This window comes from Athene cunicularia (genome assembly GCF_003259725.1).
Source record: "Athene cunicularia isolate RWA chromosome 12 unlocalized genomic scaffold, athCun1 chr12_part1, whole genome shotgun sequence".
Classification (NCBI taxonomy): Eukaryota; Metazoa; Chordata; class Aves; order Strigiformes; family Strigidae; genus Athene; species Athene cunicularia.
This window is the reverse complement of record NW_020799116.1, coordinates 3,114,543-3,139,458: the sequence shown is the minus strand read 5'-3', so window position 1 is coordinate 3,139,458 and position 24,916 is coordinate 3,114,543. Positions and strand designations below refer to the sequence as shown.

General features: G+C 43.4%; 1 protein-coding gene across 4 annotated transcripts in view; it reads right to left on the bottom strand.

Moving 5' to 3' along the window:
* Nucleotides 1–12,984, bottom strand: part of SETD5 (SET domain containing 5) — a 41,776-nt gene extending 28,792 nt beyond the window's left edge. For 3 of the 4 annotated variants that reach the window (XR_003399271.1, XM_026857248.1, XM_026857249.1), the window contains exons 1-7: nucleotides 12,783–12,984; nucleotides 8,869–8,974; nucleotides 7,775–7,986; nucleotides 7,396–7,454; nucleotides 6,800–6,987; nucleotides 5,717–5,755; nucleotides 3,948–4,190 (exon numbers count right to left, since the gene is read on the bottom strand). Coding sequence is in view for 3 of the 4 variants with exons in the window: in XM_026857248.1 (XP_026713049.1) it covers nucleotides 3,948–4,190; nucleotides 5,717–5,755; nucleotides 6,800–6,987; nucleotides 7,396–7,454; nucleotides 7,775–7,986; nucleotides 8,869–8,974; nucleotides 12,783–12,853 (918 nt within the window). In the remaining variant the exon portion in view is untranslated. Of the gene's footprint in view, nucleotides 1–3,947; nucleotides 4,191–5,716; nucleotides 5,756–6,799; nucleotides 6,988–7,395; nucleotides 7,617–7,774; nucleotides 7,987–8,868; nucleotides 8,975–12,782 lie in introns of all 4 variants that reach the window. The other variant, XM_026857250.1, reaches the window with a different exon arrangement.
* Nucleotides 12,985–24,916: the final 11,932 nt, after the last annotated feature.

Below are 24,916 nucleotides of genomic sequence, written 5' to 3'. Positions count from 1 at the left end.
TTCTTACTTCAGTAATAATGACAGTCATCTATCTAAATTAGATGTGAACCACAGGATTTTATTAAAAGCAAACTCCCAAATTTTCCTGATAGAGCTCTCTTGTTAGACACAGCTACTGAGCAGCCTGCTCAAATGGGTAAAAATCACATTAGCTTAAGAAGGGGCTCAGTCTGGACAATGACAGAATGCATGACGTTCTAACTTTGTGAAAATTAACTTAATGCCTTAAGGCAGCACTCAGCACTGGGAACCAAACAAACCCCTCTATACTGACTGTATAAAGTATTGAACCTTTTTTTCTGTAGCAATCTTGTACGTGGCTCTGAATTAAACCTCTCTGGGAAGAAGAATACTTTCATTGTTTTAATATTACATTATACTGCAGATCTTGGAACAGCCAGTAAAGTAAGATCTATTTATTGACTTCTCTCACTCAAGTCCAGGATAAAGACAGCTTTATAAAAAAAATTCATTTGAAACCTATGTCAACAGGAGTAATGGTCTTGTTATTCCAGATCTCCTCCTAGAGATACACCAGTGCTACATTTACCATGCCTATGGGGTATATCTTTTTCATACCACTGTATCTGCTGGCAATTGGAAACACCTGCATGTATGTACCAGAAGACTCTGAAAAGCCTCACAGGGTCAATCCTCATGTCTTGGGTCCTAATAAGAGCTCACAGAGGATTCCCCAAGCCCACTAAACTGGCATAAAAGAAACATGTTATTCTCAGACTAAGCAGCCACACTGCTGGCCCTGCTTTCTCATCAACCCATGACACAAGTGAACTGTAGAGTAAGACTGTTTACATTGCCAAGAGTAGTGGCTAAATTATTTTGAAAACATTGGATACACTTTGGACTATCCAGCTGTGGTAACAGAATAAAGAAACAGGACTAGATTTGCTAGTGTGTGACAGAATGAGGTAAGGGGAAAATATCTGAAGTTAGTAGATAAATTAGGACTGAGACACAAGTGTGTCTCCAGTTGAATAATTTTGTTTCTATACTACCACTTATTTGCTGTTATAATTAGCTTCTCATCCAAGCTGGCCCTACGCAAGAGGATTGGACCAGATGACCTTCAGTGGTTCCTCCCAACCTCAATTATTTTCCTACTCTATCACATTCTCTTAGTAGCTTTCGGAGATGTGAGTTAATGTCTGGTAGCCTTCAGTCTCAACTTTGGCCCATGACTGTCCACCTGATGTTGGAAAACAGCTTGGGGAACACTGCTGGGATAAGGCAGGGTGGTGAGAAGAGAAGAGAACTCATGAAGGATAGAGAAGCTCCGCATCTGTAAAACTTAACAATCATCTGAGTTTAGTAAAACAGGAATGATCTCACAGCTTTTCTGGTAAGACCCTAGCTCAGCTTGTTTTCGTTCTCTGAATTTAGAAATATGAAGAGGATTAGCTGCCATGCTTTCATGTGTGAAAAGAACAAATGATTTTATTCATGTCATAGGCTAGGGATTGCTGACTGCTAATCAGACAAAACTGTTCTGATATGTTTGCAGAGCAACATCTGCATAATACTCAGTGGCTTTATTTTATAAAGGCCCTTTCGCTCTTCACTTCAGAATGTGAAATCAATCAGGGGTTTGAGCTCAAGTCAGCAATTATCAGAGGCAACAACGGGCAAATACTGACCCTGGGTTTGGTTTGGCAACAGCAGGCAGAAAAGTGATTCACAGCTTTCAGTTTGTCAAGCATCTGGCAGCCACCAGCATTAAGATGATTTTACTCACGACGCTGAACAGCTTCGTATTTTCACAAGTTTCCCTCTGCATCATTAGGACCATTCAGTACTGATTTATCTAAAACATTCCAGAGATCAAAATCCTGTACCCTATGTGTATAACTCTCAACCCATCTTTTCCCACTCCTCCTGGATTGGGGAAGCTTTTAGGTCACATTTTCGTCTTCTTGGGGTTTTTTTTGAGTATATACTTCCATCATTGTTTACCCAAGCCAAACAACTCCCTCAACTGGGAAGGTATGCAGGGCATATCAAACATTATATTTTTATTCCTTTTTCCTCTCTCCAGAGTCTTCATGGCCAAATAGAGCAGTTACCATACCCATCATCTACACACAGCTGCTATCTGTATATTGACACAACCTTCTTCCTTTTTTTCCGAGCCCAAAGTACTATTTCCTTATCTCCCAGAAAAGCTATTTTTACATCCAGTAATGATATCTAGTTAAAAGACAACTGATGCAAACCAAGAAGCCTTCTCAGTTTGTCTAACAAAGATGAGACAAATGAGTGGAACAAAAATATAAAGCACGGGATGAGAAATCACGCACTCCACACCTGTGCAGGCTATCTTCCTCACAACATCCACAGCCATCTGCTGAGTAGAGAAAACAAGGACATAAGGGCTGACAAGCAGCAGCCCGGGACAGCCACCTGGTCTTTCCTCAGTGTTGAAGAGGAACTACAAAAGCCACTATGTCCCTTTATACTGCCCCAGCATGCGCGATGATAGGTACCTACCTACAGCTTGCTTAGAGTAACTGCAGCTCACTAAGAAGTTCTGCAACTTTCTATCTTTTTGTTTCTTTGGGTTATATCGCATTTGGAGTCTTCTGATTTGGGATGCTGGCCACTTTTCCCTGTGGGAAAACCTATGTCTGTACAGGGAAGGGAGAGGGCAAGAGAGCATGACAAGAACAAGCACATTTATGTATTATACCTTTTATAATTATCTGTCCTGCTGTACTCTATGAAAGGAACAGCTTATGTTTTATCAGTTATTTCAGGACTTTTCCTAAAACTCACGTGAAGGAGATAGAAGAGTTTACATTTAGAATCAGAAAATATTAAGAATTCTAGAGAAGCAGAACTTTTTCCTCCTACATTTCCTCAGTTGCTCTCTTTAGGAAGGCTACTCACATAGCCAAGTAGAAATGTTTCTCCCCAACCCCCCACAGAAGTCTTATTATTGCAGAACTAGAAGCAAGAGTGGAAGGAAGTTGGGTTCAAAGTCCTCTTTCTGCACTCTCCCTTACTGACAATATCTGTGCTCTGCCTGATGTGCTTCACCTACATAAAAGCAGAGGGAAAGTGGGAAGGAGCACGTGAACTTCACAGAGCGGTGAGTCAGCTGATATAAACAAGAATGATTCAAGCATATACCTGATATTCAGGTTTCTGACTCTGCTCCCCTTCTACAGAAGAGGTGCCCCACATATGTTTTGGAGCCCGTCTTTTTCAGTTGCATCTATCTCCAGTCTCCTAGACCAGGAAGTCCTGCAAAGCCTGAACTGAGTGGGAATGCTGCTCTGCTCAATAAAGCACGGACCAGATGAAACATCAGCTGAGAAGAGTAGTGGGGAGGACATACACCACACAAATAATCCTTTTCCTGTTTCTCCTTGCCTACATACACTCCAGAAAGCTGGCAAGACACTAATCACTTGCCCATCTTGGAAGAGAAAAGTTAGGGAAAGACAGTTCTTGAAAATCAATTGTAGTTGTGCAGTATTTGAAAGTTACCAAAGTCCAAATAATCATCCAAAATACTGAAATAATGTCGAAAGGTTCTTTAAAACAGCTTTCTACACAACATAAGCCAAAGAAACAATGAAAAAAAAAAAAAGGACAGGAAAACTCAGCTTGAAAGCAGGAAATTTCCCGTCTCCAGCAAGTGATAGATCTGGTTCTGCCTCAAGCCATTCAGTAATCAAAAGTATTTATGGTAAAACACCTGTGTAAACTGTATAAAATATCCCCAATTTAGCAACACATTTGGTTGAATGCAAGTATTTCTGAATCTGTTTTGGTACTGGCATCTCTTCTGTTCCCTTTTATATCAAATCTATGCCTCTTGGTCTGAAAATATATGACTGGTTAAGATATTTTTCACCAATGTCCACACCTTATGTCTAGAAACCAGAGGACCTGACCTACCCCACTTCTGTCACAACAGTTCTTACCTGCATCTGGGACCCAATAACAGTATTATTGCAGGCCAACTCTGTTTTGTTGATTGTGTCTAGCATAGCAGTTTTGCCCACAAATTCTTTATTAGAGTTTAGATGACGTTCCAACAAGTTCTGCACATCAGCGCTGTACTGGTTAGTAAAGGCTTCTTCATACTGATCTGTCCACAGTCGTATTCGATTCTCCCAGCCTTCAGCTGTGTTTTCATCCAAGGCATGTGCTTCAGAAGGTGAATTCTGCAAACAGCAAAGAGTTAATGGCTAGCACACAACCTACCCAAAGTGCTCTGAGCCTATGAACATGCTACCAAAAAAGGGAAATTTATTCCAAGCTAAGAAAGTATTGGTTATGAGGAGACCTTTTTCAGAACCTCCATCCTCCAGAACACTGGACAACAGTGCCACTTTGGAATGTATGGAGAACTCGATGCAGGATAAGACCTTTTGAGAGTTGGTACTTGTTACTGCTACATACAAGAAAATTAAGCTAATATATGGCCAGAAAAAAAGTTTAAGTCACTTTGGAAAAACAAGTAGATTAAAAAAGCGAAGGAACAGAACACACAAAGGCAAATAAATCTCACGTAGGCTTGTCCTACAGTCAACCCACTCATGTCCAACATAATGCTAGATGATGCTGACTGCATCTCAATCTTTGCAGTGACTGATCCAAAAATACTTTTGAACCTTCTAGCTAAACGGTCATCAGGGTTTCAAGAAACTGAATGTAGAGCATAAGCTAATAGCTAGAGGGTTAAAACTGCAAGTCCTGAGCGATGTGAAGAAGAGAGGGCAAAATCAGGTAATCTATGTATACCATCTTGAAAGGGAGGGGAGAAAAGAAGCTGGTAGAAAAAAAAAAAAATTAAGCTTCATTCTTTACTTGACAATAGTTGAAAAAATTCAACAAACAATATTCCAAAGGTCAGCAACTGAACTGGCTTCATAAAGGACTGAGATATACGTGACACTGAGGTATTAACAACAAGGACTGCTAAAGAACAATCCTTGTTTTCATCATATATATTAAAAGCATTAAGACTCTTCATGCGTTTTTACCCTCTCGAGGCACTTTTGTACTATGGAGACAGGTGCAGACAGACACACACACACCCCACAGGACTGTCCCTTTTCCTCTGAGCCACTTGCTAGAAGTCACTATCAGCTACACCACTGGGGTCAGAGGGGACCGAGTGAACTTTAAGGCACCTCTTGTGTTTCTAGGAACACGTTTAACTCAAAGTGCAAGTCTACTTTTTTTGCCAAACAATCTTCCTATCAGACAGCCACGCCTAGCAGTATTGCAGAAAATCAGAGATATAAATATCGTCCCACCCATCCCTAGTAAGAGGATGTGGAGAGAAACAAAGCAACACTGCTAGAGTCTCCCAACATTAAACATGTGTACCACTCTGATGTCCAAGCTTAAAATAGCTTTGATGCAAGCAAATGATAACTGACCGCATAGAAGAGCGGCCACAACCAGTTCTACATTAAACACCTCACTCCCAAGTGTCATGAGTCAGTCACACCTCTTGGGACTGGATGATATTTCCTTACAGAAAGCTATCTGAAGCAAAAGAAAGGTTCAATGGGCAACTCCTGTGATGCCCTTTTGAATAGGCCTGGTTGTGGTGCATGGTAAGGCTTGAGATTATTCCGAGGCCGGTCCCACAATCAGAGATTCTCCATGCAAACCAAGAGAGGCACAAAACACAGGGCAACCCCCCCCCTCCCCCCGACTGTTCTCAAAGTCTACTCACCTTCATCCTCAGAGACTTTCGTGAGCCCTCTCGAAAGGCCTGTCCCCGGAACAAAGAGAGAAAGAGACAAAAAAATTAAGTACTACGTATTTCCTCAGAATTAGCATCCCAGAACCAGACTAGATCTTACTCCTACAGACCAACCCTTAACAAAAGATGACAAGAATTACAGGAGGACCTACACAAGAGGCAGTGGAATTGAACAAAAAGACTGCAATGCAAATCCAGTGAAAACTGCTGAAAATCTTGACGTCCAAGATTTCTCAACTAAAAAGGCCTGCCTCATACGTAGTAAAAAATCTCAACATCAAAACCAAAACTGTCCTGACTAACCCCACTTGCTTTGACAGAATAAAGGGCCCGCAACAAAATCAAGCTGGTTCACAACAAAGAACCTGAAGATCTCACATGAGCTTCTGTTCCCAGTCTTTTATTTAATCAGTGCCTACCCCAAAGGAACTTCAAGGGAAACCTAACCTGGGGAAAATCATGGTAAAGCTCGCAGATGATGGGAAAGAACCAGCTGCTCACACGCTTGCATTCCAATATAAGCGATCCAAAATTATTTCAGTCCCCAAACCCTCACAAACAAGACAGTAAAGTCATCCCTCAACAAATGTTCATCACTACCTACATAGTTTTCCACACAGGCACTATCTCTGTCCCTGAAGAACAGTGCCAAGAAGCTCTGCAGCCCAAATTCCTTAACAGAGCCTGCTAAGAAATGCCATGCTCCATTCTTCATTCCATTCACAGACTGTCCCTTTGCCACAAACAGATTCCAAAAGCTACTTCCCCAAATCCTAATAGAGCAGAAGGGAAAATATGTAATCAAATCCAAGCACTGAGCACGAACAGACAGCGTTGGGAAATAAGGGTGGAGTTCTAGTAAGGTAATTTTTAAACCGACAGCCACATATTTCAGCAGGTCACAAATACAAGGCATCACATTATTACACCAGAAAGAGCAACTCCCGACAGGACAAAAGTTTCTTGTCTACTGCCAGCTCACCGACCTGCTCTCAACAATACTCCACACAGCATTTGGTAGGAACTGCAGCAACCTTGTCTCACTCCACCTACCTTGATCTTTTTGGCCTTTGGAGCAGTGCGAGCTTTTTCTGTACTCCTCTTCCTCTTCTTAGGTTTGCTTCTACGGACGCGGTTGACAGTCAGCGTGATGCTTGTAGGGGTGTGCTGCGTGGCTGTGTACAGCACTGTAGAGGGAGATAGTTCTTCATCCCAGCTCTCAGTTGCACTGCTGTCCCCACCTATAGAGAGGAGTGCCTCATTAGCAACATTTTTATTCATCTCAGAGAGAACAGCTTACCTTGATGGTTATTTTCATCAAGACAACCTGAAGACCCTATATAGCTCTTCCCTGAAAAAACTCTAACACCTCAGTTTTCCCACCCAAGCTGGGAACAGGTCTCCCAAACTTCTGATATCTCACAGAATGGCACTGATTAACATTTCTCTTTCCTGTTCACAAAACAATCAGATTTTCACAAGAGCTAACTGAGGTGAGGCGGAAGGAGAGGAGAAAATCCCAGTGGCTGGGAGGCAAAGAACATTAGCAGGAACTAATCGCAGTTAGATGATTACAGCAGCCAAAAGACAAAGGTCTTGTAGAAAGAAAGCAAAAGTCACCGTTATCAGAATTACAGCCTCAAGCTCACCTGACACGTTGTCCTGCTTCCGGCGGCGGAGTCTGATCACCTTCCCCCTGCTCATTCCTCTGCCAAAGGAGAATGCACAATTGAAGCTGGTTTGTAGGAGTAAAGTCACTTGAAATTCAACAGGATGTCACAAGATGCGTGCCCTCAGTGGGGCCCAGGATGATAAGAACATCGATTTAACATCCTCATCTCCACTCCTGGTGCCACCAACACTTGTCAGGCTGACAACGCAAAGGAGGAGGGTCAATACTGGGTAAAGCACTGGAAAGAACGCTCCAGTTAGCAAAAGGAAGTCTGTCCCACAGCCCAAACGTGACACGGCTCGGTATGAGAAGTCAACACAAGGAGCAGTCCAGATCTGCACTGCACCAAAGCTTACCTGCACTTTTCACACTTGAGGAGGAAACCATCTTGGGAGACACTGCAGTGGCACCAAGTGGGAATTGATTCTCCCTCTGAGGAGCTCTCACTGTCCCCGGAGTTCTCCTCATCGGGTGAGTGCAGGCCGTTCAGTTCTGCACGAGGTATAATGGTCTGGACAGGAGGAGAGGCTGGCGGTGTTGGAGGAGGAGGGGCTCCATAATTATGATCCTGAAAATGAGTATTTGCAGTACTACTTTTAATGTGAAGATACGATGCCTAGAAACTGAAGTCCCAAATCCACAGTTCCCAGGTTATTATTTAACAATCGGTGTAAAACGGTAGTCTGAATTCCTCAATCTACCAAGAAGGTAAAGCAATAGCTCTGAAAGATGTCAACGGTTTTCTTCTGCACCAAAGAATTACATTCAAAACCTATGAAAACAACTAGACAATTTCAACATTAACTGTTGTACTGCTAATAATCCAAGATGACATCAGTGGTCAAACACTGGAACCAGCTGCTTAAAGACATTATGGCGTTTCTGTCCGCTGAGATATTCAAAACCCAACTGGACAGAGTCCTGGGCAACCTGCTCAAACAGGGTCAGCCTGAGCAGGGGGGTTGGATTATGTGATCTCAAGAGGCCCCTTCCAACTTCAGTGATTCTGTGACATCCCGTTTGTCCCATAGTTTCAAGCCATGCTCCCACTCTTCCTGACTGTTCCTTGTTTCTCACAGTTATAAGTTACCATTATGAAAATCTACGCAGTTGAAACAAGTACAAATAGTGCACAATAAACCAAGCGGGGCATAAAATTACCACCAGGAAAACATTATATATTCATATATATTCACACTTCATCCATGTGCTTCATTCAGTTAAAAATCTACCACCTATAAACACTAATAAAGCTTGCTAAAGAGCATGCAAGACTTCACAAACAGTAAACACACAAATGCAAAATGTATGGCAGAACTCAGCTGTAACTCAGCGTTCCCTAATAAGCAAGTCAAAACTCCTAAGGCTTAACAGGCAAAGAACTATGGAACAAGGAGAAAAGCGTACAGTAGACAGTAAAGAGCTGATTCACTGCAGAGAGAGTACTCACTGCGTAAGGCAGCCCGCGATAGCTGTGTTTCTGCGTGGCCCCATAGCCGTGGCTGGAGTACACATTCTTCTCACTGACAGCTGGACTAGCTTCCACAGACTCTGGGCTGCAGAAAGGGCCAGAAGTAAAACCCATCAATACAACATCATTTTTTTTTTTTAGTGCCAGTATTTCGCTGCTCTTTTCTGTTTGACACATGAGCTCAGAATGAAGAAACTTCATGAAATCGAGGTGTTATTATGTGCTTCAGCAGGCATCATGTGTGTAGAAGCTGTACAGGATGAACCTGCTTTCAGAGGGAAGGAACTGAGTAAGGGCCACCTTGGATAAGTCATTAAACTGGGTCTTAATCTGGGAAGTTAAAAAGATAATTAGCATGTAAGAAGCTCAGTTTCCTTATAGCTGAGGAAGTTGGGTCTAGTTCAGCATTCACATCTGAACTCAGCCAGCCTAATCTCAAAGCCACTGAACAGTACCTGCCATGTTATCTCTGCAACAGCTTATTTAAAATAGCAGCTAAGCAGCTTTCCTGCATCTGCACTTGTTTCTCTCTCTCCCTCAGATACTAATTGTCAGCCAAATCCAACATCCTCTGATAAAGTCTGCGTGAAACCTGCAGCTGTCCTGACAACAACTATGAGGAGCTGGAGATTCCTGTCAGAAAGAGGCAACAAAATTCATGACCTGGATAGACAGCGGCCACAGACAAACACGATTCGCCCTACGCTTTCCATACAGCAACCTGGTGTGCAATGTGCTGAACAGGAAATTTGCTGCTGAGGTACAATGCACTCTTCCACCACATGGTGGTGAAAAAAAACAGCTAAAAATGAAAGGTATATCCTTTAGCAGAAAGCTGCAGAAACCCTACTCAGAGAAGGGACAGCTGCAATTCAATGCAGGGAATATTAGATAATGAGGCTACAGGCAGAACACCAGCAAGGAAACGCACCGTCTGTTAGGAGATACAAGTCAGCTAACCTCGGCACGGATCAGAAATAGGGCCTATAACAGAATTCAGCAGAATATTACCGAATCATGTCTGCAGGTGAAATCATCTTCAAAATTAGAGCATCGAGCTGAGCAAGCAGGAAAGAAAAATACAGGAAAGGAAGAACTTTACCTTGAACCTCTGCAGCTCTGGTGAGATCTCGCAGGATTCTCAGTGGGTCCTACATTGCCAGCGTGAATCAGGCAGTACTCAAACAACAATGGCCAGTGGTCATGCGTCGGGCAGCAAGTGTTTAGGCACCACCCAAGCACACTAACCCCTGTGCCCTTTGGACTTCCTAAGAGCTCCTGAAATCTCTGCTGCACTGAAGTTTGCCCCACCCTGCCACTAACCCCGTATAACTCTCCATCCAGCCTTCTGAGCTTCTGGCTTATGCTGGAGTGAGGTGGATCTGTCTTTGCAACATAAAGGAGCAATAATTTATTGTACAAAGAACCACAGAAAGTAGAAGACCTTAAGCCTATGAGAACTGCACTTCTGTAGCTCAGGATTTAGGAGCACGACATGACAAATTCAGTTGGTTTTCAATGTAACTAGAGCCAGGTAAACTGTGGAAAGCAGGAGACAGAGGTGGCAATACATCTCAGAGGATATACTTCTTAATAAAAGACACTATGTAGAGCTTGCCACATAATCCAGCCTTGCTGGATCTTTGCAACAGTCCTTTAGGACTTCTAGATTAGTATAGAGTTAAATCCATTCAGGTTTAATCGCATTTTCAGAAACAATATTTGAAGGAAAAGAGCCTAAACAGCCTAAGCAGCAGATCCGTCCTCTGTCCAAGTCACCCACATTCCTAACTACAGTCAGCCTGGAATACCAGCAATGCTGCCGCAAGCATTAGTAATAAAACTTCAAGATTGTTGGTGCAACGGTGTCCAGGGGCAACAACGCTGGGGCCCATGCTTCCTCAGCAGCAGCCTGCCAAGGAGCTCCAACAACATCCAATATGCAGTCAGACTAACACAGCAAAACTACACTGCAGCCTCTGTGTCACCCTCAGATGAACACCCTTCAGCATTTTCACCCCTCCTCTGTATCAGAGGCCAGGGGAAGATACTAAAGCTCAGCCTGCAAAGAGGGCCAACTAGTTTTCCTTTTACCTTCCCACTGCTTCTGTGATGCACATCTCCGAAATCAATCCCTTGTAGGAGACCCCAGACTTCATGCATCAAACTAGAAGAGTTTCAAAGGAGAAGTGGAGGACAGCCTTAACTTTGAACAGACTCACGAAGGACACTTCAGCACTAACAGGGCATCAACGCAAAGCCTGAAGAATAAAGTTGTGGCATTCCCAATTTTTAGAAAACACAGAGAAACCAATTCAGAAATATTCTAAAGCCTTTCTTCAAAGCACTCCAGCCTAGCCTCAAGTTGGACCTACAAATTTCTTCCAACCAGGGAAAAAGAAAATGCTTTGCAGAAGGTTTACAGACTTTTTGATATTTAAATGTTACAAGGGACATGTGTAGATATATATCAGGCTCTGTTCTCTACCATGCTCTGCTCTGAAAGCAAAGTGCCTAGTACATAAGTAAACTATTTAGCACTATTTCTCCTGTCATAAACAGTTTAAAATTCCTGCATGTTGAGTCTTTAAAGTGCTGGTGTGGGAGAAGCACGTTGACAAGCAATACTGAATGTTAAATCTTAAAAAGCGAGGGGTCGTATACCCACTGCAGATGAGTGACTTACTAGTTTCTGACTCCCCATTTAAAAACAACATGTAAAAACATGGGCTTTAGGAGGGAATGAAGCATCACGAGGAAGAATGCCTAGAATGGGGCCAGTGCCAAGACAGACAAAAAAGAGCATTAGCAGTCTTGCAGAGAGCGCGACTGTGTAGTCAAACTCTGTGCATAGTCAGATCAGGGCAAGATGGAAGGGAAAAACAATGATTCATACTGTAGCCCACTGCTCTTACAGCTCAAAATTAATAAGAGTCCGGAGCAGTATCTGTTCTACACTGATCAATCTGGCACACAGGTATTTGCACAGGAGGTTCCTTTAAATAATTCATGGGGGAATCTATCTGCAAAATGCCCTTTGTAAATTTTTGTAAAGGCATGCTACAGTCCGTATTTCAAAGAAGGATGAAGGAAAGCAGGAGGTAGAAGCACACAGAAATAACTTGAGCCCTCCCTCTCGCCCCCGACAAAAACATAGTACTCATCTGAGCTGACATCATTCTAACAAGGGTTTTAAGAAAAGATCACAATGCAATATTTTCTGGATCTGAAATGTTCCTGACTCCCGCAGAAGCAGAGTCTTTCAAAAGAAATGTTAAGTCCCCTCCAACAGGCCTCAGAGACAGGACTGTTGGCAAGAGCCCTGCACAGGGTCCTGTGGTGAGGACCCTGAAGGATTGCCTGCTGAGGTGTGCTTCTTGGAACCTGCTCGGGGGCAGAAACAAAATAAAGGTGTCTCACATCTCTAGCTGAGCTTCAAAGGGGTCCAGAAATCAGTCATGTAAGACTGGTACCGAGTCTGAGCTAGTAGGCTGTACTGAGAGGGAGGCTCCGCACACTGATCCTTCACAACACACAGCTTTTGGACAAGGGGCTGGCCTGTACCTTGCTGACATCAAGCATGAGTACAGCAAACACACAACTGTCTGCACATGAGTATAGACTCACTAGCCAAGCTGATATAAACCCCATGGTCGAGTGCCTTGTACTGCTGGAATTCTCCTTTCCCCCCCCCCGTTCTCCGGTGTCAAACTTACCAATTTCTGTAACACTGCGTTTGTTAAAACACTGTCTCTGCATTCATCTCTCACACAGCCAGCTGACCAGCACCCCCTTTCTCCTGAATGGAGAAAGCACCAGCACTGATCCTGCAGCCCCACTGCAGGGCAGCCCTCTGACACCCTCCCCTCCTCCTCCGTGGGGTTAACACTCACTCCGATCCTGCAGCCATGTCGGAGTAGGACGTATCTGGTGTGGTGACTCCCAGAGGGATTGCAATGCTCATGACGCCCGTCGGGGATCACGGAGTCCAGAGGGCAGCGACTGGCCGCTCCGAGGGCGGAGAGGAGCCGCAGAGCCTCGGCCAACACGTCACGGACATGGGGAAACCTACCGGGGTAGAAACAAAGCATTGCATCTCTGTTACAGGATGAGGTCCCCCTGTATACCCCTAGAGGAGGCTTTTACAGCAAAAGAAAAGCAGAAATAGATTTGCATCAGTGACATGCCACATCATTTTTACTTCATTTTCATATGCAGGGCAAGGGAAGAGGTAGATGGTTGTAGTTTGGTGAGTTGATTTTTTTGTTTCTGTTTTAGTTCTTTTTTACAGTCTTGGACTGACATACAATGAGCTGCTCTGCCATAAAGCCGATATAGTGCCTCCCCTCCCCCATCTAAACTTAGGACTAATTACCAGATAAGCAATCTATTAGCTCCTTCTGCATATAAGCAGCAGCTGTCACCTATCACCCACAGCTCTCCATCAGCATTTCCTAACTCCTTCCCCAAACAAGTTGCAGGCAAAGCCCCATCTGGGAGGACAATGAGACAGAGCCGAGGTGGGCTGAGCTGAGACCTCTTGCTTGAGATCAGCTTGTATTTGCACTCACTAGGCCCACGGCCACGGGCTCTCCCCACGCCGCCATCAGCCTCCCCTCCACAAGCGAGGCCTGTCCTGGATTCTGCACCGATTACTCAGTCCGGCAAGCCTCGACGCAGCGGGCCCCGACTTTCCGAAATCCCAGCTGACACCTCCTCCCCGCGGCAGAGCCACGTCAGACATCTGGGCGCTCGCGCATGGGCCGCTCCGATGAGAAACGCGGTGGGGCCCTTGGCTCGGTTGGGGAACCGGGGTGACTCACGGCGGCATCACGGGGCGCAGCTGCCGGCATGGCCGCGCTGGGGCTGGCGGGGAAGCCCGCGCCCAGGCTCCACCTTCCCTGCTGACCACAGCCTTTTGCTAAGGTGAAATCGCCGATAAACGCAAACTTCCAAGGGTCAGATGGCGGACGGAGGTAAAACGGGATCAGCTCCTCGTTATGTAAATAACCCCAATAACATTCATAAAGGAGCTATTATTCTACGTGGCTCTAAAGAAACCCCCCCACGATACAGAGAAAGGCTGCATTTCTGCACGTGGCTAAGGTAGCTCCGAAACCGAAGTAAAACAGCAATTCAGCCACCCTTTCCGCATGTTAAACTTTAAGGGCAGCCTTGAATAACTTTCCGCAGTCTCTCCCCTGGCTCCGGCAGCACGGATGAGCCAGCCTGCCCTCGCAGCCGGTCGTCACATGCTCCCCGGCATCTCGGGGGCTCTGCCAGCAAACCCTCCTGGGCTACAGAAAGGCTGTGAGCCAAGTTTTCCTGTGGGGAGTGAATTTCTCACAGGGAACTACCTTTAGACACCACAGTCCAGTCATTGTTTAACATACATAAAACCCCAAGAAACACAAAAACACACACTCACTAACAAGGGCAAATGAAGGAAGAGCAACAGAGTCAGAAAGTTTAAATGCCACACACTATATTGCCTTTCCCTGTCTCGGAAGGCAAGCCACTTCCCTTAGCACAAGGAAATATTTTCCTTCTTCAGTATACATCCCTAAGAGAAATCTTTCTGATAGTATGACAGGCATACAGTGAATTACAGAAGTAGCACATAAAGATTTCGAAGTGGTCTGTGGCAATTCCCTGTTATGCCCCAAAGCAACCATCTCGAGGAGAGGTGAGAGATGAAAAAGTAAACAGACAGGACTAAGCTCACAAGCAGCTCAAACTCAAGACAGCTCAGGTGTCCTTGAGTGTGTTTTTGGAAAAAATAAAAAGAAAAGGACCTTCAGGAGTGTCTCATTTACCCTTTCTCATGCTTGTGACAGAGTTGTGATTTCTACACTGACACCAGACGAGACAAACTGCTGCTAAAATACGCTAAAAGCTATGGACATCAATCCCTGCTTCAACCCAGTCACATAAAACTCTGGCACAAGGTTGAAAGAAATAGGACAAGTTTCTCAGGGTCTGAAGCACACTTTTCTTTTAAGGAACATAGAAAACTCCCCTTCCCACCCACCCCCAATCTTTTAAAATACTTGCTTAGATTTTTTTTTTTCTCTATTGATCTCTTATCTTTGCCATGACCATACCCAGCTGGCAGCAGCTCGAGATTTCATCAGGACAAATTCCAGCCTGCTGCCTGCTTGTGACTCAGCAGAACCAGAGGATTTCAGGTACAGCTTCTGGACTCAACAGCCACAGGATATCTGGTCAGTCCTGGGGTAACTGGAACAAATTTTCAGCTACTTCTCATAGGAAACCCTCTTTCCGTCAATGCTGTACAAACACTGTTACGCTATGTTTTAGTCTGGTAACTCCCGCTTTTTGGAAAGAAGTTACTGGAGAAACATGAAATACCAAACAGAAAGGTTAGACAAGGCGAATTCCAGTTCAGTCGCTTTTGTGTTGGCCCAGCAGTACTTGCCCAACCATCACCCATGCTCGGATTTTGCTGTTTGTTGCTGCTGTTTTATGCGTACTTTCAACTCTGACAGTGTAACATTCAAAATGAACTGCTGAGACCAATCTCAAGTGCTGTCCAAGACCACAACACCTTCGGGCTAGATTACAGTCTGGTCTTCATGAAACTTAGCCTGGTAACACCCAAAACATTAGCCTGCACAGAAAATACTGAGGTTGAGATCAAAATGTTCACCCACCGACCAGGCCAATTTCCTGTATATACAATCCCCAAGCTCCTTCCTACCTCTCCCCCCAAAAATACACAGCTGCACAGGAGAAAAAAGTCACTCCAAGTTCCTTCCAGTGCCACTGGGAGAAGTTTTTCTAAAATTCAAGTTCTTAATGAAAATTTGATGAGCTTCAGACCACAGCACAAACCTATCTCCCTTATGATACAATTCTTGAAATCAAAGGGAAACAGTTTAATAGGTAAAAAACACTTATCTGGTTTTGAAAATGTAGGAATCAAAGATATTTTTTTTTCCCACGTTTGTCATCTACACACCTGCCTCCTTAACTAGTCATACCAGTATAAAGTTACATGCTCTTCCCCACCATCATCCGAACAGCATCCACCTGCAGAGCCACCCCAGTGCCAGGATCCCCGATTTTCACTCAGCACAGGTCTGTGGACCAAGGGACTCACCCACCTTCAGACTATAACCGTAAGTGGTTGCCTTAGCTAAAATGTGAATATACGTTATTCAATTATTTCAGGTAGCATCCTGTATCGACAGAAAGGACTGTAATAAATCTAAGCTGGCCAAGAGAAGGTTATGCAACACCTGCTATAACAGTAAATTTAATTTTCGAAACTCTGTTTAGGATGCAACAGCCGCAGCGCTGCGTTGGCTCACTTCCACAACCATGGCTGTCCACGTTACAAATAAAGCAGATGCAGAAAATTTACTGCTGGGAACTCTTTTCATTACTTGTGGTGTTAAAAGTCAGTATTAACAGGGACAGTCAAGCATAGTCAAGCAAACAGCTCACTAGAGCTTCCTCCCTCAAGATGTGGTTGTTCCTGTTTCCACTAGTGTCCTGGTCTCACAGACACCTCTGGGCACCCGTGGTGTGCCACGTTTGGTGACAGACACTACAAAGTATTTGTAAGCACCATGAAAAAAATCTACCCCCAGACAAAAAACCCTGGGCACAGCCTCACAGATTGCATGTGTCACCTAAATTCAGACGCCCAGACTCCATCACCATGTGGTGCTGCTCAGGGGATGCTGTCCAATCTCTGGGGGGACAGAGCACCCCCTTTCACCCTCCCACGGTGAGGCTGGAGTGTAAAGCTGTTACCAAGCAGGGGGAGGACAGAGAGATTCAGCCGGTTTCTCCACAGCATCAGTACACATCCGTGAGTCTGTGTTTACAAATGACTTGAAGTATTTTAACGTTGGGCATCCAGTGTCTCATGCATTGCCAAGAACGATAAGGAGATAATGCTGGGACAAAACACATTGCGGACAAACTGAGAAAAGCCTTTTCTGATTATATACAACTTCAAGACATGTGCCAGGGCAGGAAGGACAGGGAAATCCCCTCTGCCTGCACTGACAATGACCACTTCTCACGTATCTCTCGTTCACAGATAGCAAAGTACAAACAAGCGCTTCCTTTACCACTCCCCACACCTCCCAGCAACTCCAGTTACTGAAGTCCCCAAACTGGACGCAGATCCGAGACTTCTGACAACCCAGGATTACTAGTGTCCAAATGATAATCACCATCCTCTTCTCCATGCTCAGCAACAGGCCTACAGGTCACCCATATGGTATGAGCTCCATATATAATGAGCTGCACATCTTGAAGCTTCCCAAGCTATTACCAGTCACATCAAATTCAAAGCACGTTTTTCTCCTGCATCTCACACTGCCAAAGGCCAGAGCTGGTGGCAAACTGGAAATAGCAGCTCTGCCATGCAGTCTTCCTTGGCATCCTCTCCATCAACCTCATCTGGGACAGAGCCAGCAAATTCTGACCAGCTCATACTTCGGCTGTCGTCTGCATCAGTAGCAAACCCCTCTGCAAGTGGAAGCAGTATAAAAAGGATTAGCAGGCTTACGAATCCTATTGATTCATCTTTTTCTCTGGAAATTTCAGAATAGCCCAAATCTATGGGACGTCTAATGTAAACATTAAGTGCTTCAACTACCATACTGTAAAATTCCTGTCGCAGCAGCCAGAGCCACTCAAATACAAGCGCAGTCCACTCAAGCGCTGCCTGTTCTTTCCAGCACACCCATAAACCTCGTGTCAAGGGCAGATCCTCACAGAAGGGCAAGCACCTTTAGTGAGAAGAGAATCGGATCAAGGGGTTTTATGTTTAAAACGGCTAGCTCAAAAAAAAAAAGCAACAAATTCCTGGAATTTCAGACGTGTTGTTTTATAAGGACACCTACACAGAGGCTGGGGCAGAGCAGACAAATCCTGAAGTCATTCAGCTCCAGCTTATTCTGAAACACACAGATTCCTCGAAGTACTTGAACAGTGCCTCAATTTACCAATACAAATGCTTAGCTCTGCTCTGAAAACAAGCTGGGTTCACTAAGCAGCAAGGAAACAACTGTGCCAGTTTTAAAAAATGAAATAATGATATGAGTATTTACGATTATAATTAGTACCATATATCACCCGCTAGCTGACTGACAAAGCAAGACAGCAATCCATCCATCCCACCAGGTCTGGGAGGACTCAGTCCTAGTCTACAACAGAAGGGATCAAAATAACAGGCAACACAAGTATTCATTACTAGCAACGTATGCATAATATGATAATCAAATTATTGACAAATATAGTGCAATTATTAAAGACTTATCTGTCTTAGAGCTTTCTTAAGACTCTCTCTTGTTTTACACATATGCCAAAAGAAATGTCTGAATGTATACGTTTGGTTCAGAGTTCATCTTGCTCTCTGGGATCTGGAGAACCATGACAAAGCACTGAGAAGCTCTTACAAGAAGAATAACAACATTTAAAAATTGTTAAGTGTCAAAAAGCAACAACCCAGCGAGACCTGATCCTGCTCACAAAACCAGGAGTCAAGGATCAGGGAAAGGTAAGACTGCTGCTTTTCGGACATGGGCAATTTCAAATGGGTTTTGGTATCCATGGGCCTCTCCATCAGTCAAATTGTTCTATACAAGATATGAAAACATAATAATGATTCTCATTATTTTTAAAGTACTTTATGGAAGCACTAGAAACTACCTCAACACATATTTACGAATGCACCTACTTAGCTAAAGTCAGTGTGATGAAGCCATTCAGTGAAGGCTATGTAAGCCACGTTTAAAACTAGGTATAAGCAAGTTAAACTGATTTGATAAAATTCAGTAAACAGATGGAAACTAAAAGTCTTTTGATCAGATTTGCTTAAGCTAGGTTTAAGCTATTTTAAGGCATTTTTCATCATGCTCATCCATGGGATTCCATCATTTTCTCTGATGAAGAAAACATCAATTTTAGTTAAACTCCTCTGCAAACTACACCCTAAGGGACTACAAATGATGACAGTGAGCAACTGAAAGAAATTAAACCCTCAAGCAGGGAAATTACGAAATGCAGAGTCAAGTATTCTCAGCAACTGACCCAAGACTGCAGAGATTACTCAGAAAAGCAGAAAGAATAACCTCAAAATTTTGCTGCTGCTTCAGCAGTCAAGAAGTTATGCAAAACTTCTTTGTTTAGCAGACACACACACAAAAAAATCCTCTGTTTTTTTTGGGAATCACTGAGTATTTCACCTATTATGATGAGAAATAGAAGAAAAATTAAATAAGAGATAAAAGAAGGGCGGATAAGACTTTGCGTCCAGAAATACCTTCTACTGGACAATTCAACCACATTCTTAACAGTCCAATACATTCCAGAGATGGAGACATCAAACGAGGGTTTGTTTGGACTTTCTTAAAACATCTGATTTGCATCACAGAACCTTACTAGAAAGTTTAATTTATATTGATTTGAAATTGAAGAGTCACACATAAGGATAATTCCATAAACAAATACATGCCAAATTAGAAAGGGGAAGCAAATTACAGAGTAGCAATGATCTGTGGTAGACCAAATTATTCTGAGGTATGTTTACGGAGAGGTGGCAGGCAGACACCATAAAACTCTGCCTGTACCCCACACTAATGAGAAGGGACCCAGCTGCATTTGTGTGGTCAGTACACAGAGTCAGCTGAGCAGGACCATGATAATGAAAATGTTTCAAAGGAATAACAACCTCAATGCAAAACAAAAAAAGGACTGTCCCAAATCAAGAACTTTGTATCAAAGTTCTCATAATTTTATGGGCCATAAACAGAGGAAATCTTCAAGAAGACTTCACCAGACAACACTTTGAAAATCTAGCAACATATACGAAATGCTAAGACCTTAAAAATGATAATCATAAAAATAAGACTTGGAGAATAATGGTAATAGTGGAGAAATTCAGAAAAATCCCATAGACTCAAAAAGAGTAATTGCTGATCCCTTTCTATGCTAAAAACATTGTTTTACATTGCCTCTACCTCAGAGCATAACGAGTTGTTGGTGAAGATGACAAATTCTTCAAACACTGAAGCACCTCAAATGATATTTTCAAACATGAAAGGAAGGCGACACCCTGAAAACACTTTTATTTGTGCAATACTGGTTTCCATTTTTTCCTGAAAGATATACAGCAATACAAGAGAAAAAAAGAATTATACGTAAGAGCCCACAGAAATGATACAAAAATTACTAAAGTAAATGAAACAGGAAAGAGGAGAAATATCCCTCTTTCAGTTCTACAAACTTTTGATTTGGGACAGTCACGGGTGAAAACTATTCTGCAGTGAGGGGAACACATCCTCATTGCTACGCTGGTTCTATCCTGTGAGCTTGTTGCTCTCTTTTCCCACGGGGTGAAGGAGAACAGTCAGATGTCTGTATGTCACAAAAACAAGAAAATGCAAACAAAAAGGTTCAGAACTGAAATTCTGAGATTAAGTGCTTGACAACTAACCTCCAGTGAATCCAGCTGTGGCAGCTGATGTTACTACTGCAACTGTCCCCTCTAAACCTTTGCCAAAACAGCTGGCAGGAAGGAAACATTGCCATGTCTTATCAAATGCAGTCGATGCCAAGAAGACTGGACTAAAAGCAGAAGCAGGTAAAAATACATATTCCCTTTTAGATATGGTTATATGGGCAATAAATTTATGCAATGGGGCAGAGCAGACAGCTAGGAACAGCAATACTGGAAACACCACTGCTGAGTCTGCCACACCATGTCCATACAAATCTTATGTTTTCAGATTCAATGTAAGAGGCCTGACCATACCAGAAAATGGCTACAGCTAAAATAAGACTCAAGATTAATTTAAATAATGTAAACAACACTGATTTAATCCTAGCAGACCAGAGTGTTTCCTTGTTCTAAATTTTCTCGCTTGTGAATGTAGTAGCATTCATATGAATGGTTATACCTGTGTAACTATTAAACTTTCCTAACTAGACAAACCCTAAATTAAAAAGGTTGTGAGACAACACCCCCCACCAAAAAGAAAAAAAAAAAAACAAACACACCACCTTCAGACCTTGAAACTGTGTTTTGAAGGTATTTCACAGAAAAACCTATACCACATGTAAGGTCAGAGGCAAACAGAGCAATAAAGGGCAATAACTAGGATCAAATCCAAACCCAGAGAATTACAGTTCCCATGAGAATCCAGACAGTCCAGAGTCACGGGAAGTCGCTGAATATAGCAGGGGAATCAGCACACCCCCCCCCCCCCCAACCCAAAACCACCACCGAGTGCCCTCCCGGCTCCAGCCTGGCCTCTGTGGTTTGTGACCAGCGAGTTTTGCAGCCTTGCACCTGGGCTCGAGATCAAGCAAGTACATTTTTCTCTGTGTTGTAAGGAAGTTAACTCCAGGCTTACGTAATGCTCTTGTGCTGCGTCCCAACAAACACCAGTTTGTCCAACATGCCCCGAGTGGGAAACTGGGCTACAAAACCACCTGCAACCTGCACTGCACACAGCAAGAGTCGGATTCATTTACAAACTGAGCTATGTAATCACTGTTAAGCATTAAAATCCAGTGAATTTTAGAGGATTTCAGCATTCCTCCAGCATTATGGCAGGTTTCAAAGCTCAGCTGGCTGCACTGCCCCACCACACCCCCTTCTCAGGGACATCTTTGTAGGAAACGTCACCGACTGTGGCACTGGCCTAGGCATTGGTACCCAGTGTCACTCTTGGTCACTTAAAACATTTCTGGAACTCCCCGAAAATTCACACATTTCCGCAGATCTACTTTTCTACTCTGTCAGAGAGCAGACTCGGTAGGACAGTGGTGGAGAGCAATCACAAAGGCCCAAAGACAGCACCATCAGCCAAAAAGCCTCATTTTCTCCTCTTCTGGGGGTGCCACCCACTTGATGATGCTGAATTATGTTCAAGAGATGTTCTTTACCGTGGTTCACTTTTCTGGCTTACTTGCATCTTGTGTTGTATCATATTTTTGCACGGGCAATGTATGTACCGATCCCAAAACGCAGGTGATGCTGACATGGCAGGTTGACATGCCCTGCCTCTGCATGTTGGGTCCTCTGTGCACGGTGGATGTTCACCCAATTGCAACGTTACAGTAGTCAGATTTACAGAATAAGCCATCAGCCAATAATATACCGGACCATCAAGCTTTAAGGAACATAAATTTTGCTAAGCTATTTTGAGAAGTTTTTGGTAAAACAAGATTACAACCACAGAGATGAAGGTGCAAAGCTCACTCAGGAAGTTCCCAAACACCTGCTTCATAACTGCTGGCAAGAAATGCAAAATTCAGTGGTACGTCAGACGGTGCTGAGAGCCACAGTCACTTTTCTGACTAGCCCATTTTTTGTTAACAAGATGAAAAGCAGATAATCAAGCTGAACACATTTCCAAAGTAAATGCAGATGACCAGAAATCAGCAGTCAAAAAACTGCAACCGGTGACTGAATAAAGACAAGTCACTTAGATTTATTTCTGGTGACTTGCAGATAAATTAGTAATTTCTTCCTTTAAGAGCTTCTTCAAGCACACAACACTATAACCAACCACCTTAACTGCTTGTGGGTGGTAACACAGGAGTACTGACATCAAACAGTTGGCCAAGAGTGCTTGTTGTAGAGCTCACAGGAAAGCGATGATGAGTGAATGGTTCTGTAACACATCAATAATGAAATGCTATCCGTTACCACAACCGCTGGCTTTTTTGAATGTTGAATTATGAGCAGAGTAATATATTGAGGGCATTTTCATGATTATCACAAACGCAACTAAGCACAGGTATGAAACCTGTGTTAGCTGAGGTTGAAATGTGAGAGCTGATTGTGCTGAAGAGACTGAAAACCCTCCTCCAGCAGGTCGCCTCCATCAGCCTCTCGATGCCAGGGAGAGGGGGATGATGACACAGCAGAGAGGGATGGCAAGGAAGGGAAGAAGATTTCTTTACTGCTAAGCATTCCCAATGCCTTTGGTGTGTAGCACTTTGTGAGTCGCTTCTGCAGGTTAAGACAGATAGTGCTGTCTGGACAAGGTGAGGAGCAGGGGTTGCTGCACTAGATCTCGAGGCTGGAGGCCTTTGCTTTATGCTGTGTAGTGCCCCAACACGTTTCTGCAGTTTGCTATCCCTTTAGCCCTAAGCAAGGAAACTTGCAGTTGCTAGACAACCTCTTTCCCACCTCAGAAATAGCTCCATTTGTGTGACAAATCGATAGGCTCAGCGTTCAAAAAGCTGCAGTTTTGAGCTGCCTTCTTTTTCCTTAGGACACAGAAGGGTTTCCTCACAGCACAGCTGCAGAGATGAGAGCGATGGGGCTCCTCCCTGGCCAGACCCAGTGGAGGAGAGGAGAGGCAGGAATGCAGCCGTGCAGGAGAAGAGGCAAGAGCAGCCCTGGCAGCTCCCCGTCCTCTGCGCAGGCAAGGACGAGTGTGCACACAGGCAGGACTGATCAGGAAAGCTTCTACCTGCACAAAGCAGCAGATTTTGAGAGCTACCAGAAGGGAATTTAAGAGCTCTGCATGTCTGCAAAGGCATCTGGAACAAGGTAATCTATGGAATGATAGAAACTCAGCAGCCATCGAGGGAGTGGTGAGATGGACAAACACAAATGAGAAGTAGAAGCACGATCTGGAACCATTACCGACCTGAGTCACTCAATTCCCCAGGTGAATGTACAAAGTGAGGGAGGAGCAGAATCACTGAAGTACTCTCATCTGGATGGCACGAAAACCAGCAAACAAGTGCCATTAGAATACTGCTTCTGACAATTATATAATATTGTTTCAAACATGAATAAACTTTCCAACTAAGTCCAGTTAACGGGAGAGAGACGGAATATCCCACATTAATTTAAGAATGAAACCTACCAGCAAGACCTTGTGCTTACTTTGCCTCTCAGAGGAATTGTAATCATATTGCCATTGTGCAATTTTTTTTTTAATACTGTTTCTAAAAAAGGATGAAAAAGATTTACAGACTTCTGTGGTTAACTGGAATTCAGAAATGCTCATCTGAATACAGCGAGTGTACACAGTTACATCAGGGATTCTCTGTAGAGCCTTTCAGAAAGCCTTACACATATCTTAAGCATCTGAAGCAACGCAGTACGGGAAAGAACCGAGTTCCAACGAGGCAAGCCACAAAGCATTAAATTTCAGAGTTCCCTTCACATCTTATGTGTCTCATGGAAGGCAGTACTCTAGCACCAGGTTAACTGTTTCTTCTCTAAACTCATCTGAATTTCATGATCTTGGCTTTGATTGCAAGTGCACGTATCTGAGCTTATGCCAACGTATCATGGCACTAAATCTGTAAAAAGATTCTTAAACTCCAGTGTCAGGAAAAGCGTATTATCGTAATTTTTAAAAAATTAAAAATCACAATATATTTTATCGGGAAATAAATGAGTTTGGCTTATTTTAAAAGGCTAAGATGAATGTTTGCTCCTTTCCCCTTCCATGTAAACCACTCCAATGTTTAATGGTCATTGCTAAGAAACTGTACTTCAAGATTGAATTTGTCTAACCTCAGTTGATATTGCTATGCCTTTGTCAGCAAATCTCACAAGTTCTTTTAGAGAAAGATCAAGTCCTCTCTCAATTGTCTTTTCAATAAGCTGAGTAAGTTGAGCTCCTTTAAGCCTCACATCATGAAGCTTATTTTCCAGTCCTTGGATCATTTCTGCAGCTGTCCTTTGAATTCTCTCCAAATACACTGGCATTCTTCTTGAAGCATGGAAACCAAAATTCAATTCCAGTATCAGTCTCAACGTTGCTGTGTTTATAAGATTACTTTTTTTTTGCTTCACATTCTTTTCCCCCACTTTTTTTTTTTTTTCTTCTCCTCAATATGCCCAAGAGTCACACCAACCCTTTTAAATAAAATACTGGCCCAAGTACCATGTAGAGACAACTAGCTGTAAAGACCTTAAAGCCCTTTGAGCTGCTTTCCAAAACGCTGTTTTGCAATTTATACGTGAGTTTGCAGTTTTGCTAACAGATGCATCACCTTGCAACTGGAT